General features: G+C 43.8%; 2 protein-coding genes across 16 annotated transcripts in view; one reads left to right on the forward strand and one right to left on the reverse strand.

The window, feature by feature from the left end:
• Positions 1 to 12,141, forward strand: part of Dysb (dystrobrevin binding protein dysbindin) — a 40,187-nt gene extending 28,046 nt beyond the window's left edge. The window contains exon 9 of the mRNA XM_070529859.1: positions 11,821 to 12,141. Within this exon, the coding sequence (XP_070385960.1) occupies positions 11,821 to 11,870 (50 nt within the window). The 3' untranslated portion in view covers positions 11,871 to 12,141. The remainder of the gene's footprint in view (positions 1 to 11,820) is intronic.
• LOC139052741 (transmembrane protein 231) overlaps positions 1 to 16,288 on the reverse strand; it is a 40,276-nt gene extending 23,988 nt beyond the window's left edge. For 3 of the 15 annotated variants that reach the window (XM_070529798.1, XM_070529805.1, XM_070529804.1), the window contains exons 1-8: positions 16,112 to 16,288; positions 15,832 to 15,989; positions 15,520 to 15,648; positions 14,345 to 14,488; positions 14,157 to 14,238; positions 13,990 to 14,092; positions 12,545 to 12,651; positions 12,390 to 12,461 (exon numbers count right to left, since the gene is read on the reverse strand). In XM_070529798.1, coding sequence (XP_070385899.1) covers positions 12,390 to 12,461; positions 12,545 to 12,651; positions 13,990 to 14,092; positions 14,157 to 14,238; positions 14,345 to 14,488; positions 15,520 to 15,648; positions 15,832 to 15,989; positions 16,112 to 16,250 — 934 coding nt within the window. In that variant the 5' untranslated portion in view covers positions 16,251 to 16,288. Of the gene's footprint in view, positions 1 to 6,096; positions 11,017 to 12,265; positions 12,472 to 12,544; positions 12,652 to 13,989; positions 14,093 to 14,156; positions 14,239 to 14,344; positions 14,489 to 15,519; positions 15,649 to 15,831; positions 15,990 to 16,111 lie in introns of those variants that run through there. The other 12 variants (XM_070529836.1, XM_070529848.1, XM_070529853.1 and 9 more) reach the window with 7 other exon arrangements.
• Between the last annotated feature and the right edge of the window lie 1,188 nt (positions 16,289 to 17,476).

Here is a 17,476-nt window from a genome sequence, read left to right on the forward strand (position 1 = left end):
CTACATCCCACAAAGCAGTCAGAAGCACCTCTTGAACAGGCAGCACAATATGACGAAGACAGAAGGCAGGAACACATAGGACAGCGCTGTCCTGTGTGTTCCTGCCATCTGTCTTCGTCATATTGCGCTGCCCGTTCAAGATCTTCAACCAGCACCACCTCGCCCAAATGTCGATCCTTCTACAGTCAGAAGCACATATTGAGGGCCTCAAGACAATGTGTCCAAGTGGCGACTTTCTCACCTTTTCTTTTTTAAACTGATAGTCGCTGCTTTTTGACATTCTTAAGAGCATCGCATGCATGTATGATCATTTGGGTAACAGTGGGGTTAAGAACTACCTAACAGGGTTCTACTGTTACAATTGTGTATTGTACAGCAGACGCAAAGCTTGGAATTCTTGATAATAATGCACCTTGGTAGTCTGAGTGCATATAAGAGTTGACAAATTACACGTGTTTAACCTCACATACCTTTACAGAGAAAGCAGCAGCAGACTTGGTCAGAAAATACTGACAAGTTACACATCGGTAGATCACAGTGACATTTTCAGTGACATTGGTAATGCCAATTGCACCAGCTTCAGGGAACTAGTCTGTATAAACTTACTCAAAGCAAGTACACCTCTGGCATCCTGTCACTTTTAGATTTCCAGCTAACGAGTAAAATATTTTTGCAAACAGTATGTTTGGAAAGACATTGAAGCCTTACCAAAAAAATTTTGAGGATTTGTAAGATGAGCCCAAATTCATAGTAAACATTGCAGAAAATTTGAGACAGTTGGTACGTATGTTTTGTGCATCTTTTACGCATACTACTTTTGGGCGCTTATTCATGCTACACTAGCTATTTACGACACAGAGTTCACTAAAAGGGTCACTAAATTTAAAACAACTTTAACAAAGTAAAAATAGTGCCCTCTTGCTGTCATTCACTCATTATTTCTCACAGGCAGCAAGTTCCAGTGCTCTAGTGAAATGTTTTGTAGGGAGTGCAACATGGTGGAACGCAGCTGACTTGCAAAGTACATCCAAGATGCAGCTTCTGCCAAACTTTCAATGCCAACGTATAAATGCCGAGAGCTGTCAGTCGTTCCTTAGGTCATGAAAGTGAGGAGAACTATCCGTATCATTCTCAAGACCTTTGGAGCACTGAAAGTAGTACAGGGCCCTCAATACACAGCCAAGCATCAGCTCCAGTCATATGAATAGTACCTTTAAAAAAAATCTGTTGAAGCCTATGCATCGAGAAAGCAGATTCTGCTGCATTGCCCCTTTCTTGTGCTTCTGCCCTACAATTTCATGCTGAAGAAAGTAAACAAAGGTAATGTAATTCTGACACCTGCACAGCTATTAGTATTCATGTTGTAACAAACAATAACCCTACATGAAAAAGCCCGCTATAGCTCGTAGCCCAGATGTCACACCTGCACGCCATTGAGGTGAAACACAAAAATATTCTGATGCTTAAATTTAGATGAAAAAAAAACACGAGTAGTTGAAATTAATCTAATCTGAAGCCTCCGACTACGCCATCACTCATAATTAGCAGTGGAGCTTTGGGGTTTCTTTAGTTATATCTACAATCATGATAACTTCAATGCCAGATCCATGTTAAAAGGGATAGCGGAGAAACGACCAGAAAACATTATGCTGTGGTGAGAACAGACTGCAATACTGGCACTATCATTTGAAATTTGATAGGGAATTATACATTCACCCCTTGTCAAAGTAAGTCGGACAGCGCCTTTCTTTAATACTGTAGTCATTCAAACCATTCTTTGAACAAGGTCACATGTTCAAAGTATTGTGCACCCCCCTTGAATTTCCAGCTCCCTTAAGCAGCGTCACTGCATTCTCAGAAGGATACGTTTTTTCGAAAACGCTTATAATTGGCTACTGAACACTTATTCTGGGTTAAAGGTCAACTACGCAATTACCAGCCCTGTGGCTTTGTCAAGATGGCTTTAGTAGTGTATACTACCCAGCTATAACAAATTTGGCTAAAGTTAAATTTTGTTGCAGTTGACCTTTTAAGTGTACCAAAATAATTTGGCTGAAACAGCAGGTCTTTTAACTGAAGCATTGTTGCCAAGAGAGCACTCAAAAACTATTTAGGACTGCAGATGCATTGTGCCTACAAGCATAAAGATGAGCAGTTGTTTTGACAAATACATGTTTTAAGCAGTGTCACCGTGCCAGACCAACAATTTTATTTTTGAGGTGGGACAGCGAGGATAGCACACCACCTTCAAGCAATACAAGGAGGAACACAGAATTTTTAAGCAATTACATTTTATATAGGGATTTTACTCGATGTGTGTGCATGTGCTAAATTTTCTGATGAGCATTTTTGCTTGTGGAATACTTCTACGTCCTTCATAGATGTTTAGCCACGGGGGCCTCTTGAATGCAAATTTGTATGTATTCCTTTATAATTACTCATTATACATGATGTGGCAACCCAAGGCTTTTGGTTCCTCAACTCTCCTTTTGTCATTACATTTCCATGAACCTTGGCATGAGCAAGTCTAATGACCTGAAAATTAAATTTTTGCACATACAGCAATGGTTGATTAGTACTACGAAGGACAGAAGTCTGCAAAGTGCGAGTTTAAAAAAAAAACAATTATGCAGATCCCACGCACTGGGGAAATCGGTGTTGCATGAAGCGTTTCGCCAGTAGCTGGCTATCCAGCATTGTTTGCAGTTCTGGAGAGTGTTACCATGTGGACCAATGTGTTTGTATAAGGCAAGCAGTTGTGGGTGTGATGACAGCAGCAAGACGACGACAGTGGCAGCAATCATATGATGGCGCCGGCATGATTTGTACTCTGGTCGTTCAACACAAATTTACGACATGCCAATTTTTGGGTTCTACATAACTACCAGACAGGCGTAAGCGAGAAACGCGGATTGTGACATCTAGCTAAGTGCTATACAAGCCTCTGTCTATGCCATGTAGTCAATGTTAAAACAAGGATGGCATTAATACTCTGGCTAAGAAATGTTAAAAACCGTTTGACCTTGGCCGATCGTGAAGACTGTATAATGTCACACAGTTTGTGTAGCCTTAGCTGCAACGAGAAAAGAATTGGGGAATGTGGGCCAATCCTAAAGACGGCGCAGTCTAACACAGTGTCTCAATGCTCTAGCTATCATGAGGAAAGAATGCAAGAAACTGGCATGTGACGCACACACCAAATGTCTAAAAGAGTTAGCTTTGGCATGAGAGAAGTGTGCTTGCCCTTGTAGCCCAATAGCTAGAGCACTGAGGTGCTCTGCTGGAAGACAGGTTTGATTCCACCATTGGTCATGCATTCCTTTTAATTAAAGAGACCTGAAACGCAGCAAGACAGGAACCTCCCTACCTACCACAAAGTTCATGGAATTAAAAGAATGCTTTGCGTTAAAAACTGAATATGCTCAGACATACAGCTGGTCCTGGCAGATGCACTTGAAAATACAGGCTCCACTTTCACCTCCACTGTTAGCCTAGGTTGTGGCAACATTTAGATTAATTTCAGTACCAGTCATCTGTACATGTTTGTCTCCAGCACAATGGAAAGCAAACATTTTTTTGTTCAGTGGAAGGTATATGTTGTCTATTTCCAGAAGAACAATACAGACTGCAAAAGAGCATACATACTTTTATTGAACATTTTTATTCTTGCTGAGAAGTGGTAGCAGCTGAACTGCTCAATGCATGAAGAATTTCATACGTAACTGTGTGTTGCAAGGGCAAACAAAAACAAACCGCAAAGGATAAAGGAGAGAGGAAACAAAATACGTGCTTGCTTTACTTTGTTCCGCATGTGGCCCCCTGCACATTCTGCTATTTCGTTGCTCCTTAACTATTAAACACATCAGGGGAGCTTTATCACATGGCAGCTGAAAAGCATACTCGTATATGGTTCCATCCTCACTAGATGTTGAATTATCTTGAAGCCATTAAAAGCTTGTTCACGGTGCCCTGAAACACTTTCTTTGGCAAAGTTGAATAATGCATTGGGTGTGAAAGCAAGCTACCTCATAAACCTCCACTAAAAATTTTCAGAAGCACTATGTATAACAAAAAAACCTGGCAGCCCTGTGTGAATCGAAATTTAGAGGATGCTTAAGCTTTGCCTTTAAGAGTGAAACACGATAGCATTCAAAGATTCCTGACTGTTTCTCAAGCTTCCCAGCAACTGCAACATATGTAACCGTAATGTTTACCGGGAAACACTCACGGCGAACGCTATGCACGAAGGCGGGCTTTCTGGTAGAAACGCGGCCTCTTGCGTTCCCACACTTCTCGACACCATACCCCACATTAAGCACTCAATATACGCCGACGATATTACCCTCTGGACAAACACTGGCTCGGACGGGGAGATACAAGATTCACTTCAACAGGCAATCGACACCGTCCACACTTACGTACAGGCAAACGGTCTCGTTTGTTCGCCCACCAAGTCTGAACTGTTAGTTATACGAGACAGACGTGTTCGCCGACCCGTCCCCGACCCTCAAGAGCCAATCACGCTTCACATTGCCACCCACCCCATAGACCCCGTACAGACCATCCGCGTGTTAGGCATGCTGGTTCAGAACAACACGCAGAACTCGGAAGCCATCCAACGCCTCCGAACCACAGCCCACCAAATCAACGGCCTAATCCGCCGCATTGCCACTCGCCGCAGGGGAATGCGGGAGACCGACCTCTGCCGCCTCACACAAGCCTACCTCATTAGTAGGATTGTCTACACATACCCTTATTACCACCTCCGCCGCAAAGACGAAGAGGCAGTAAATAGCATCATCCGCTCGGCGTACAAGGCGGCAATGGGACTGCCCCAGTCCGCCAGCACACAGCGTCTCCTTCAGGTTGGAGTATACAACACCCTCACAGAGCTGATAGAGGTACACAAGACTGCACAGGTACACCGTCTTTCTCGCGCCGAACACGGTCGTTACATTCTTAATCGTCTTAATATCAACCCTACATGTGACATCCACCCCACTGCTCCCCTCCCGACTGGAGTCTTCAGTCGGCTAGTCATCAGACCCATGGCCAAGAACATGCTACCCGGCCGTCACGATAGGCGCCGCCAACTGAAGGCACAAGCCTTAGACGTCACCTACTCCGCCAACGAACATGCCACGTACGTGGACGCGGCGAAATGCGACTGTAACACATACGTAGCCTGCGTAGCGACGCCAACCACCACTCTCATCAGTGCCGCTACAGTGCGCACACACTCCTCCACCGCTGCCGAAGAGGTTGCGATCGCGCTAGCCATCGCGGATCCCCGCACAAGCACGGTTCTCAGTGACTCTAAACAAGCCATCCAAAATTTCTCAAAAAACTCACTCTGTCTCCCCGCCGCACACATCCTCCGCGGTTGCACTCTCGACAGAACTATAAGCTTAGTGTGGGTACCTGCTCACGCGGGGAACTCTGGGAACGAAGGGGTCGACCGTTTAGCCCGAGGCCTAACTAACCGGGCGGCCGGCCCCTCGAACCCAGATGCGCTCGCAGAGGCCCCCAAATCCTACGCTGAAATTACAAACTTCTATAAGGAGACGAGACGCGTGTACCCGCCTCCCCACCCCGACCTCGAACGAGCGCAAGCCACCATGCTTCGCAGACTGCAGACCGATTCAATACTCAGTCATTCTAGACTTTATTTAATCACTGGAGGGGATTATGACCCCGTCTGCACTAAGTGCGACCATGGAGTGTTCGCCACTCGGGCACACATTCTCTGGGGATGCGAGGGTAACCCTCCCCCACGATCATTACTGCCAGTTCCCTCCGAAGAGGGTTGGAACCAGCTGCTGACAAGGCAAGACAAGAAAACGCAACTCGCACTCGTTTCGTGGGCCCAAGACGTCGCCCCCACCTGGGAGCCACACTAGGCCTACCTGCCCTAACTTCCTACCCTGCAGTGGCAAAATAAAGTTGTTTCTCTCTCTCTCTCTTGCGTGGGCAGTGATGCAGCGGAGGCGAGTACCATCAGGAAGTGTTTGAAGAAAGCAGGCGCGCCACTCTGTGGACTCCCGAGATATTTACGCGTCGGCATGCACAAATGACGGACGCCATCTCTGGTCTATGCATTGTAGAAACGCTGAAAAAGGGGTTCCTTTGAGTTCTTGCGTTACAGAATTTTGTTTTCTCGTATATTCAAATTACAGTCTGAGAGCTATCATGTCTGTAGGTTGTACGTAAGTCGTAGTTTATGATTTTTCTAGGTATTTTGGTTTGAGAAATTGAATTCAGTCATTTCCTTGCATCACATGGAAGGTCTGGGTATGTGTGGTTCAAAAATCTTTTTGCCGAAACGTCCAACACCGACACCGGATTTTCTGTGACACGGGCTCCTTAAAGGGACACTAAATGCATATGCTAAGTCAATGTGGATTGTTTAAATACCACTTCAGAAACCTCGCAACACTTGTTTCATGCCAAGAAAATACTTAGTTTATGAGAAGATTTCATCTGAAGGGCCCAAATACCTTTTTCAAAATTCAAGTCTCCTGCTACCCGACTGGGGGAGTGGTAATGTTGCATACACCATCACCACCCTTTGCTTCCACCCGTGAGTAAAGCGGCGCCTGACAGACGGCGGTACCGAGCCAAGACAGAGCGGCGGAATCGGCGCTGCAGCTGCTTTTTGATCAAGTGGCATAGACCGTTGGGGCATCCCGCAACATCACACGGACATTGAATTCTCTGCTACTTGCAGTTTGTGCGAGTTTCGCAAGCCAGCGCAGCACTCCGCGATAATGAAACTACTGAAACGAGAAAGCGTGGTGTCGAGCGAAAACAAAACCTTTTTGACCGCCCATGTCGTTGTCAAGGGTAATTTCAATGAGCTCTCTTTCTTTTATGCGAAGCATATTACGAGAGCTCAACCCAGCTCCTCAGGCACAGCGGTGTCGCCGTCAATACCACGTGACACCGCGACGTCACGACAGAGGAGAAACGAGGCTCCAACTCGCGCCGTCGCTCGCGGCGTCGCGGCGGTATATAAGCAGCTGCGCTTGCGTCTGCTACACTCACGAGGCGAGATGCCTCCTGGAGACAGAGCTGCTCGTTGGAATGAGAAGCGAAGGTTGCGGCGTGCTACAGAGACTGATTTTCTAGGTGGCTTTGGCTCAACTCTTGCAAGATGGGCTGGGTGGGAATCGAACCAGCGTCTCCGGAGTGTGAGACGGAGACGCTACCACTGAGCCACGAGTACGATGCTTCAAAGCGGTACAAAAGCGCCTCTAGTGAATGCGGTGTTGCCTTAGAAACGAGCTGTTTCTGGCTCAGGCGTGCGTCGCTTGCTCAGGCGCACATTTCGTTGCCGCGCCGAACGCTGCGTTGCTCGACGCTCACCGCGTCCAATGCGAGGCGCGCAGTCGCTGCGCGGTAGTCCATTGTCTTACACCCCTTGGCGGGTCGACGGGAACGCTGTCGCGTTCCACTCTTGAAGGTGAAGCAGAGTAACGCATGAGTTGTTTCGTCGTGTAGCCGAACCAAATATAGCCAAGCAACAGCAATTCACCAGGCTAAACAGTGGTTCAACAACTAAAATAAAGGCTAGTATGCTTCGCATCCTGGGCTTAACCTTAGCTAAGCCACAGCAATTTTTTTAATGAAATAGAACTGAACAAGTAGCATTTTATTTCCTCTTATAACGCAATACTAGGATGTTTTTTTGCAATGAGTGGTTGAGTACTAGTGACAGAATTTAGCTGAGGAGTGCTTACGTTATCGGGCAAGTGCTTGAATGTTCCAGGGGAGTCTCTAATCCTGTCCTGCATTTACCTCAATTTCTCGATTATTAAGGCTCTGTTTGTGATAATATTGACCCTTTAGAGATTCTCGAGCACTAGTCTATCACTTGACTTAATGTTTGCCGTTGGTGTCCCTTTAACGCTTTCGCGTTATAACCAGATTCCACTGATGCAAAGTTTGAGAAAGTGGGCACAGCACCCAGCTGGCATGTATTTTACTGGCTAAGAGGCATTTCTGGGTTCTGTGGAATGTTTGCACAGCATCAGGCCACAGCTGTTATGCTGCCAGCAGCAACGTTGAGTGTGCAATCTCAAAACTTCTGTAAATGTTCTCCAATATAAATGTGCATAGTGTCAAGCTCTTTGCTTACAGCAACAGTTTAATTCACTCCTCAAAGGAGTGTTCCAGACTGTGCAGTAAATTGAGCATGTCCTACAGCATCCCAGTAGTATACCTACAATCTTGAAATTTCTCCAGCCACATATAGTTGGATACCCCATAGAGCAAGCACTAAAGTCTGCAATTAACAGAACTTTAATCACTTCCCTGCACATCATCACCCTTGACATGCCAAACACGTCCCTTCCGAATTTGATTGTAATACCAGTGATTGTTTTCAACAAATTTCCATTGAAATTCTTCACCTTGCCTAGTTGTAGTAAGAACTTCACTATGAAACCTAACATTGTCCTTTGTCACCTTCAAGTCCTTCACTCTTTTGTTATTCCTAGCATACTTGGAGCTATGACATCCCTGTGGTGCGCTGCTGCACTTTCTCTTTAAGTGCCTTAGCCAGTTCTAATGAATGACAAGAAAGGGGGTTAACCAAGCAACCCGATTTCTATTTCATATCATGAGAAGCCAACAAAGCCAAGGACAAAATAGGGGAAATTGCTTGTACTTACCAATTGAATTTAAAAAATGATAAATTAACGGCAATGAAAGTGGATGAAGAAACAACTTGCCGCAAGTAGGGAACAATCCCACGTCTTTGCATCGTTTTATACCTGCGGCAAGTTGCTTTTTCATCCACTTATTTGCCATTAATTTAATGCAATTACTAAGTACAAGTAATTTCCCCTATGTTGTCTTCTCATGATATGATAAGCCAGTTCTAGGCACGCAGCTCTTTACTTTCTATTCTTTAGGATAACTGGTACTCATAGTTATCTGCCTGCACTACGTCGCACAACCCATGTCTCCATGAACACAACCATTACACAGGAGTATCCCGTGTAGTGGTTTTGGATCAGGGAAAGGATTAATGCTGACATTTCCCAGCCATGGAGATCATTTTCAGCTTTCAAAAAAGTAGTCCCACTTCTTCAGGAAGAATTCCATGTGGCTACAGTCCCTTAGCAGCAGAAGAGGTGAATCCATGTGAATGCTTCTATAAGCCAAACAGGGATTTTTCAGAAAGCAGAGAGAAACACGTGCCCTCATGAACCAGATTGCAGGCTTGTGTCCGTGGCCAGAGCTGATCATTTACCATGTTAAGAAGCATTTCTTCCCCCCAGGGAATGAAATCCTCTTCAATGTATTAAAGGGACTGTCAACTCAACCTCTAAGGGCTTAATGTGTCACCTTGCAACAGAACAGCTTGGCTTCTCAAAACTGTGCTGCTGCGTTGTGCAAAAACATGCTTGCAATGAATGGACTGAATGTCCCTGGATAAGTAGGACAATTGCTATGGTTTGCGTCTTAAACTTGTTTTTATTGCAGCAGCCACACAAATAACATTGACCGCAGCTCCTATGTATTATTGTGAAGTAGCGTCAATATTTTTGTACCCTGTTGTCCTTAAGCCCAAATGGCAGATGGCAACACTGGACAATATGAAAATAGGTACAATTGCTGGCAGCAAACAAAAAGCTACTTTTTGTGATGAATTGTCTGAAAGTGGCACTACACATTTACTATAGTTTTTTTGCTCCCAAATATTTTTGAACTACCTCCATTGTGGTAAATCTACATTTCAGTAGAAGTTTTTTCTAGAGAACAAGCCCACAGAATACCAATGCTGCTGGAATGTTATCCAGAAGAAAACCACATGACAACTGAGATCATTCGAGCCACCTTGAATCAAGGCTGCCTTTTGCTTACTTGCATGCGTAAGAAGGGTCCTGAACCACCTCTCATGCTTGGCAAAAAAAAACACCACAGTCTACAGATAGTTTACACTGCTGTGAACATCCCAGCCAAATTTTGCAGTCGCTCACAAGAGGAGCACAAAATCACCTTTTTCTCACACACACTTTCCAACAGAAGCCTTCTCCTCACTCTTTTTCAGGCTGCTATATTTCGTCATATAGCAGATTCCCATATGCGGCTGCTTTTGGCCTACAGCTGACATCAATCAAGAAGGGGGTTTGGATTAGTGTGCTTCTTACTACTGTTACTCTGTATATTTATTCACACAGTTTAATAAACAGGCTGAAATTAGTGAAAATCTGCTTTCAAATTTCAGTAGGAATTAAGTACTTCTGAAAGTACGACTAACACCGACTACTGTCTGGTAACACTCAGCCGCAATCACCCATGCTTATCAGTGTCGTAGCCATCAGGTGTTGCTAATTTCTAACAGTTTTGAACACTCAACTAGCCTCAAACCACAAGAAACTTAAGGTTGGACTGGACATATGCTTACCAGTGAGGGCTCACTCTTGGCAGACTTCGCTTTCTATTGAGCTATGGCACAAAATGTGCAACTGGGATGTAAGTACCATCCATTAATGGGTCAAAATGGTACAGGACAAACCTGATCCACACCACATAGTGAAGCCAGACTGGAGCATATGAGCACAAGCGCGCACTCCAGCCCTTTCATTATGCAAATAGGCGTTCGTGTTGTCCACTTCTCTACTCTTGTGTCCTGTCTGCACGCCTCACTTCTATTTTGCATAATGAATCCTTACCAACTAGCTCAGCTTTCTGTCGTTCTAAACTCCAGCCCTATCGTGCACATGACCACTACAGTTGCATGTAGCTGTGTCTGCAGCGCAGCAGCTCAATGAGGACAACAGTGTGCTCTGATTGGTACTGTGGCTGACGCAACTCAAGGCCCAAGCACCGACATCTGACGAACAGGTCATCTGCTTCCCTAGTTGCACACCTTCGAGGTGTGTCGACATCATGGTCATAGCTCGTTATATTAGGAATCCTTTTAATATCACTTGGGCAATGTGCACACTGCCGACATACTCGCGTGAATGAAGATGAAGTCTTTTCAACCCTCCGATATCGTGATTGCTGTAGAGATGGGTGTGAAAGGAAATGTGATATTCACGTCACTCGGTGTGATAAAAGCCACGCATAGCTCTCTAGTAGTACACTGCAGCACAGGAAAAGAATGATATACTGTAAACTCGGCCTTCGAGTTTGGAACGTCGTAGGTGCCAAAATTGGTAGTGGTGGTGTCTGTGTGAACATCGAAAATCAAATTTCAACTACCACCATGGCGATGTTCAGTAAGCAAAGCGTTATGGGCAATACTCCACTTTGCTGTAGCCTTTTCAGTGCAAGGCATTGAAGGAGCAAGAGCACCGCAAAGAGGACAACAGGCGATCTTTGATTGCCAATAACTACACTTCTGCTGAACACATTCAAGTACACTTTTGCTGCAAAGTATTCCTGAAATAGCCTGTTTTAATATCAAACGCATTTCTCGAGCGATGAAAGTGACTCAGGATCCCTTTAATAAATTTATTTTTAACACTACCACCTCTCAGAGTTTACAACCACTGGGAGAATAGCAGCACGATTGCAACAATCCAAAAAGTGTGTGCCCTGGCTCTACAATGCATTGTTATTTGGTACACCGAGTCTTAACACATAATTTTCTTACTTAACGCTCTGTTCTTGGCCAAGGTGCCACATCTGTAATCCTGCCACTACTCTGCATTGCTGAATTCATAGTGCTTTCAGATTCCAAGTCTTGCTACAATATGTAGCAGAAGTCATCATGGTGACAAAGTGCTTTCCTGCTAAAATAAGAATCACTGCAATGTTTATGCTAAAACCCTTTTATAATGATAGTCCTCTTATTCCTTACAGATGGTTCGGTAGCAGTGGAGGACAGCATTGAAGAAATAGCAGCACAGTAGCAGTGGTGGCCCCCACTTTTATATGCTTATGACATTTGATTTCATAAGCAGCCTGTCTGCATACAAAAGAGCCATGGATGCAGAACAAAAGATGGTGCAGCTTGTAACCATGATGCGATGTTCACATGCTGGAACTTGGGACTTCAAATGCAGTTTCATTCCTCTAGTCCATGCACTAAGCCTGCTGTGCTTGCATGCACTTACAGAGATATATATGTAATATACTGACCAATATGCTTCAATGCAAAAGAATAAAGAAATGAAAAGTGCAGATGCTTATGTTTTTGTTCTATACTGAACCCAACATTAGGCCCCTTCCCAGTATGCAAGTACGTTCATCTCTGTGCACCAGCTCAACTAACCTTCCTCTTTTACAGATGAATACCCTAGCACAGAATAAGTAAACTACAATGTCAGCCGATTCAAACTGTTTAAAGCACAGACAATTGCTTGAATGTTCCCAGGTTATGTGGAAAATAAGGGCAATAGTAGCAAGAACAAAACAAAACTGATACTGACCTGTGATGCAACACTCATGCAAGTTACTGTATGGAGTGCAGAATCGGTGCCAAGTGTCCATGCTGCGTGCTGCTGGAAACATCTGCACAGTTAGGTACCTCATGCGCCTGTCACTCCCAGTTATAGTGACTGGTAAGTTTCGAGTATTTGATTACCAAACACAAACTCCTTGGTCCTTTCACCCAGTAAGAGAAAAATAGCAAGAAATGCCAAATACTGGGTCCAGGCATGCTTCAGGACTTGCCACACTCCGGGACGATACCTGTTGAGTGATGTCAAGAAAGTCGAACGAAAGTACAGTATAATGTTACTTAGCACAGCAAATTTGAAGAGATTAATTACGTTCTATGGTTTTATGTGCCAAAACCACAATATGATTATGAGACCAGCCATAGTGGGGAACTGCAGATTAATTTTGCACACCTGGGATCCTTCAACAAACACCTAAATATAAGCACACAAGCGTTTTTTGCATTTCACCCCATTGAAATACAGCCACCATGGCCAGAATCGAATCTGCGGCCCTGAACTCGGCAGTGCAACACCATAGCCACTAAACCACAGTAGGTGAGATATCAAGAAACAGTTACTAGTAATAACCCCTCATTCAATCATCTTTTGCCAACTCCTAAATTTAGATCTACAGAACCCGTCATAGCTGTCTAAAGTGCAGAAACAGGGCAAACGAAGCTGGAACGGCATAACTGCTTCTAAACATGTCCTGCCAGGTGAACAGGGCGTTGGCACAAGTGGTCATAGCTATATGCCTAGCATAGCTTCCCCTTTTTAATGGTTGTTTCCTATGACAGAGTGTCTTTGATGCCACCACGGCAGGGACTCCTTTATCAGCACACACAACAACACAACCACTCATCACTCACGAGAAAGAACATCTGCGCTCAAGCATCCTTTCAGATATCAGAATAATCAGAAAGAGGGATCTGTGCAAGGCACATGGCTATGACCGCAAGTGGCGACATCCTGTCCACCTTGTAGCGCATGCTCAGCAGCAGCTATTATGTCATTCAAGCTGTCTTCGGTAGGCGACAGTAAGGGACTCGGAAGTGCACTGCTCCCATGCTCTAGACAGCCATGTCGGGGCTGTACTTGCAAAACTGATGCAATGCATCATCTGAATTCGCTGCAAATGTCAAGATGGTAGTCCACATTGAAGTCTCTATTTTTTGAAATGGGAAAGCATATGCCAACGATCTCTCTGGTTAATGACGGTAACATGAAACAGCACCTCTTCACATTGCACATCCTGCAACAGCAGCTTTTGAAGATGAGGTTACTTTAAATGATTCATACTTTAGTGCAGATAATGTATGTCAACCAAAAATGTAATGAAGAACAACATGCTGAAATACTACTAATACAGTCATTGTAGCAAAATGAAAATATTTGTTTAAGGATGCATTCTTTTCTTCACCTCACCTGCTTCTTATACTGTAGGACTGCATTCTAAGTTGCACAAAAATTAATTGAAATGCTTGTTCATAGCCATTGTTTAGTCAAGCACAAGCAGCCCATACTAAGATAAGCTCAAAGACTACCATGCATAAATTTATATCTGTGATGTAGGCGTACACAAGGATACCACAAAATCTCTACTGGGTACTTGATCCTCAGGTTGGCAAGAAAATGTGTAGCACCCGAGGCAGCCCTCCACGTACTCTGCACATTGTACAGCTGCGTTGTCACTGCATAACAATGAAAGAGATCACATTGAAAAATAATGTCAAACCTGCGATATTATGTACTCACCATTTCGTTTTGAGTACTCGTCTAGAATGAAATCAAGACTGAATGTAGACACACTAGAACTGTCCAGATTGATGATGGAATGCTGGAAACCAACAAAGATTTTTTTAACCCACTAGAGTTACATCACATTGCTTCAGAATTAAGTGACAGTTTCGAAATGGCATGCATACGGGCTGCAGAACATGTACCTCAAAGCGGCTGTCATGAGACCCACGTCGCAACAGTTCTTTCTGGTGAAGTCTCAGCTCTCCTGTCAGTGAAAGTTCTGAGCCAGAAATGCTGGAGGAATGGTCAATAAAGGCTAGCCCCTCATATGAGACCCTGGTGTACGTCTGCAAGTTCAGGAAAAATTAAACAAGGCTGCACACAGACATTTTGCTTTTGAAGCAAACGAAAGATTAAGAAATTTTCAACAAATGGCATCATTTGTATTTCCTACTACATCCAGGACTGCAGCCAAAGCCACAAAATTGGGGGCGCTATTCTGTTCACTGATGCAAAAGGGCAGAGCCACAGTTGCATGCTGCCACGTTTCTAAGGTGCGCCCAGAATTGTGCACCAGAAAGCAGTATATGCAACACAAACTGCAGCACATGTCATTTTAGCATCTCTTGGACCCTGTAGCAGAAAAATTACTATTAATAAATTCTTATGGTGAGTACAAAAGTGGCTACTTAGTGCTCTAAAATGTACAATTTCTTTATGCATCCTCAGTAATGGCGAATATAGCAGTGTATTCATAAGGTGACAAAGTTTTCTTGCTCCGAAAAACTGCACTGTGGACATTTTTTTTTTTTCCATGCAATACTGAATTTGATTTAAGGCACTATAGCATATTAAAAAATAAGGTGCAATGAAATTTGAAAATAATGTATGGCGAATGAGATGATTACATTGAAATGAGAGCAGTGCAGAAGTATGCTAGAGGCTTGCCATTTTCCTTAAGTCCTGCACAAGAACTATGGCTCGCATTGATAAAAATCAATGATAACTGATAAGAATGCTATAACCCGAAGTTCCTTAACTTCTTAAGGATGTTCTCTCTTGCAAAGAACTCAATCCAATGAGCGTCCTCCCCCCACTACCCCACAGACGTACTAAGTACTACTTCAGTCACAAGCACTAAACAGAAGCACTCGTGTGTTTTACTGGGTTGTTTTTCCTAATTTATATGTACGGACTGCACAAAATCACGAGTACGGATGTAAACTTATTCACAGTTATTAAGCTGCAGTGAATCTCTAGCCTAGCACATCATCGTAGTTATATTTCTACGTATATGTAGGGTAGCAAACCGGAAACTCGCCTCTGGTTAACCTGCCTGCCTTTCCTCTCTCTCTTACGTAGGTGTTGAACAACTTACCGCAATCCTACAATCAAAAAGAAGAAGGATTTTCACACGAAGCACGTCGAACTTTTTTGGCAGCGGCATTTTAACGCTGAGATTCAGCTCATCCATTTTCCCATCAGAATCGAAGTCTTCTTCTAAATCCTAGTGGGGAGAAGCAATGTGAAATTACACAACTATGAACGCTAGGTGACGTTCTCCTTAATACAGTCTCTATTCACATAGTCACAGTCAGTGCCCAAACTACTAGACAAGTAACGCCCGTAACCAGTTAAACTATCAGTTCGACTTAATGAACTGCTACTAAGTTTAACAACAGGCACTTACCTCTACAGAGGGGATGCTTAATTCTGTAGCATGAGAGTTTAGGAAAGGGTAAGAACTCCAAAATACAAGTCCCTCGCCACATTCTAATATAAATATCAGTCGACGCTTGAAGCGCACTTCAGGTTGTTCTTGGTACTGATCTAGCTTCTTCCAAAACCCTGAAAGCGATAAAGCCTGTCATTAAACTGGAGGCCTACGTGAATTCGCAATAGCTTTCACAAACGATGTGCACTGCAAACCATGAGCAACAACTCAGAAAAAAAGCAATTAGAATACATGCCTAGGTCTTTGTAGGCGAATATGAATGGAATTACGATTGTTGCGCAGCTTAGAACCACAACAAACACAGTTGCCTTTGAGCATAAACTAGCTTTGTACTTGCGGTGAACGACCTCGCAGAATAATGTGTAAACCGCCATTTGTACACAACAGTTGATGGTCACAGCGATGCGACTGGCCAACTGGCATGAACTATGGTCATAGAGTCAGCTATGATCGTGGTTATGTGATCGCTATGGCAACTGCTTCAGGAAGTTACAACAATCGGTTACCATGGTTACAGCACAGAGCTCCGATGATAGCCTGCGGCCTGTGATAACCTCCGTGAGACTTATTGGAAACAAACTAAAATCCTTAAATATTGAAACGTACTGAATATATTAACTTTTATTAAAGAAGCACTTACCCGATATTTTCCGCTTATCATTTGTTCGCGTTCAATGAAGGTAAAGCTTTATAAACCTTAGAAAAAAGAAAAACTTATAAGCGTCAGAGCTCCCTAAATGACTTACTATGATACTATGATAATTATCTCTATGAACTAGTTTCGCTTTCGGTACCTAAAAAGTGGATTTCTTTCGAACAATGCTGCTGCCGCATGCGAGTGTATCCGGAAGACAGGCGCTCAGCATTCTTGACCATTCTTTGTCACCAACATCGTCATACCCAGCTGTATTGCTGCCCGACGTCAGTAATTTTTTTTTTATGAACGTCATGACGTCACAATAATGTTGATGATTCCAGCCAGCATTTCGAGACCAACGATCAGTATTAAATTAAAATATTTTATAAGTGTTTCCCAACCTTCGTACTTGCTGGTGTGCCAGGAGCGAGTGGTGCAGTTTCTACAACTTCTAACACGGATGTCAAGCGGCGCACTTTCGATCGCGATCGGGCTCCTCCTCTTACACATTTTTGGCCCCCATAATCCGATCGCAATGGTGCAAAGGGCTGCTATGACAAGAATTGAGCCCACCTTTCTTTTCAGCTTACAATTTTGAAACATAGGTTTTCCCCCGTAACTTGAGCGAAATTTTGAAAATATGCAAATGACACATAGCTGGACAGAACCAAGGTAATGTTGTTGCCGTCGCTGGGAAATACCCAGATTATTATATATATATTTTTTTGCATTCCGCCTAATTGCAGAAAATTAGCCTTATTTAATTAAACAATCAACTGAAATATTATAATTAGATGAAAAGTGTCAATGGGAAGATTGTGGAGCAACATGAAAAACTCCCAGCTACAGCTTTCTGTTGCTCAAGTCTCGTGTTGCTCAATACATGCTACATAAAAGTCTTTCCAAGCATGAAAGAAGCCGCGCGACTGGTCGCTCGAGCACTTTGCGTTACACTATACATTG

Source organism: Dermacentor albipictus, chromosome 1, assembly GCF_038994185.2.
Source record: "Dermacentor albipictus isolate Rhodes 1998 colony chromosome 1, USDA_Dalb.pri_finalv2, whole genome shotgun sequence".
NCBI classification, from domain to species: Eukaryota; Metazoa; Arthropoda; class Arachnida; order Ixodida; family Ixodidae; genus Dermacentor; species Dermacentor albipictus.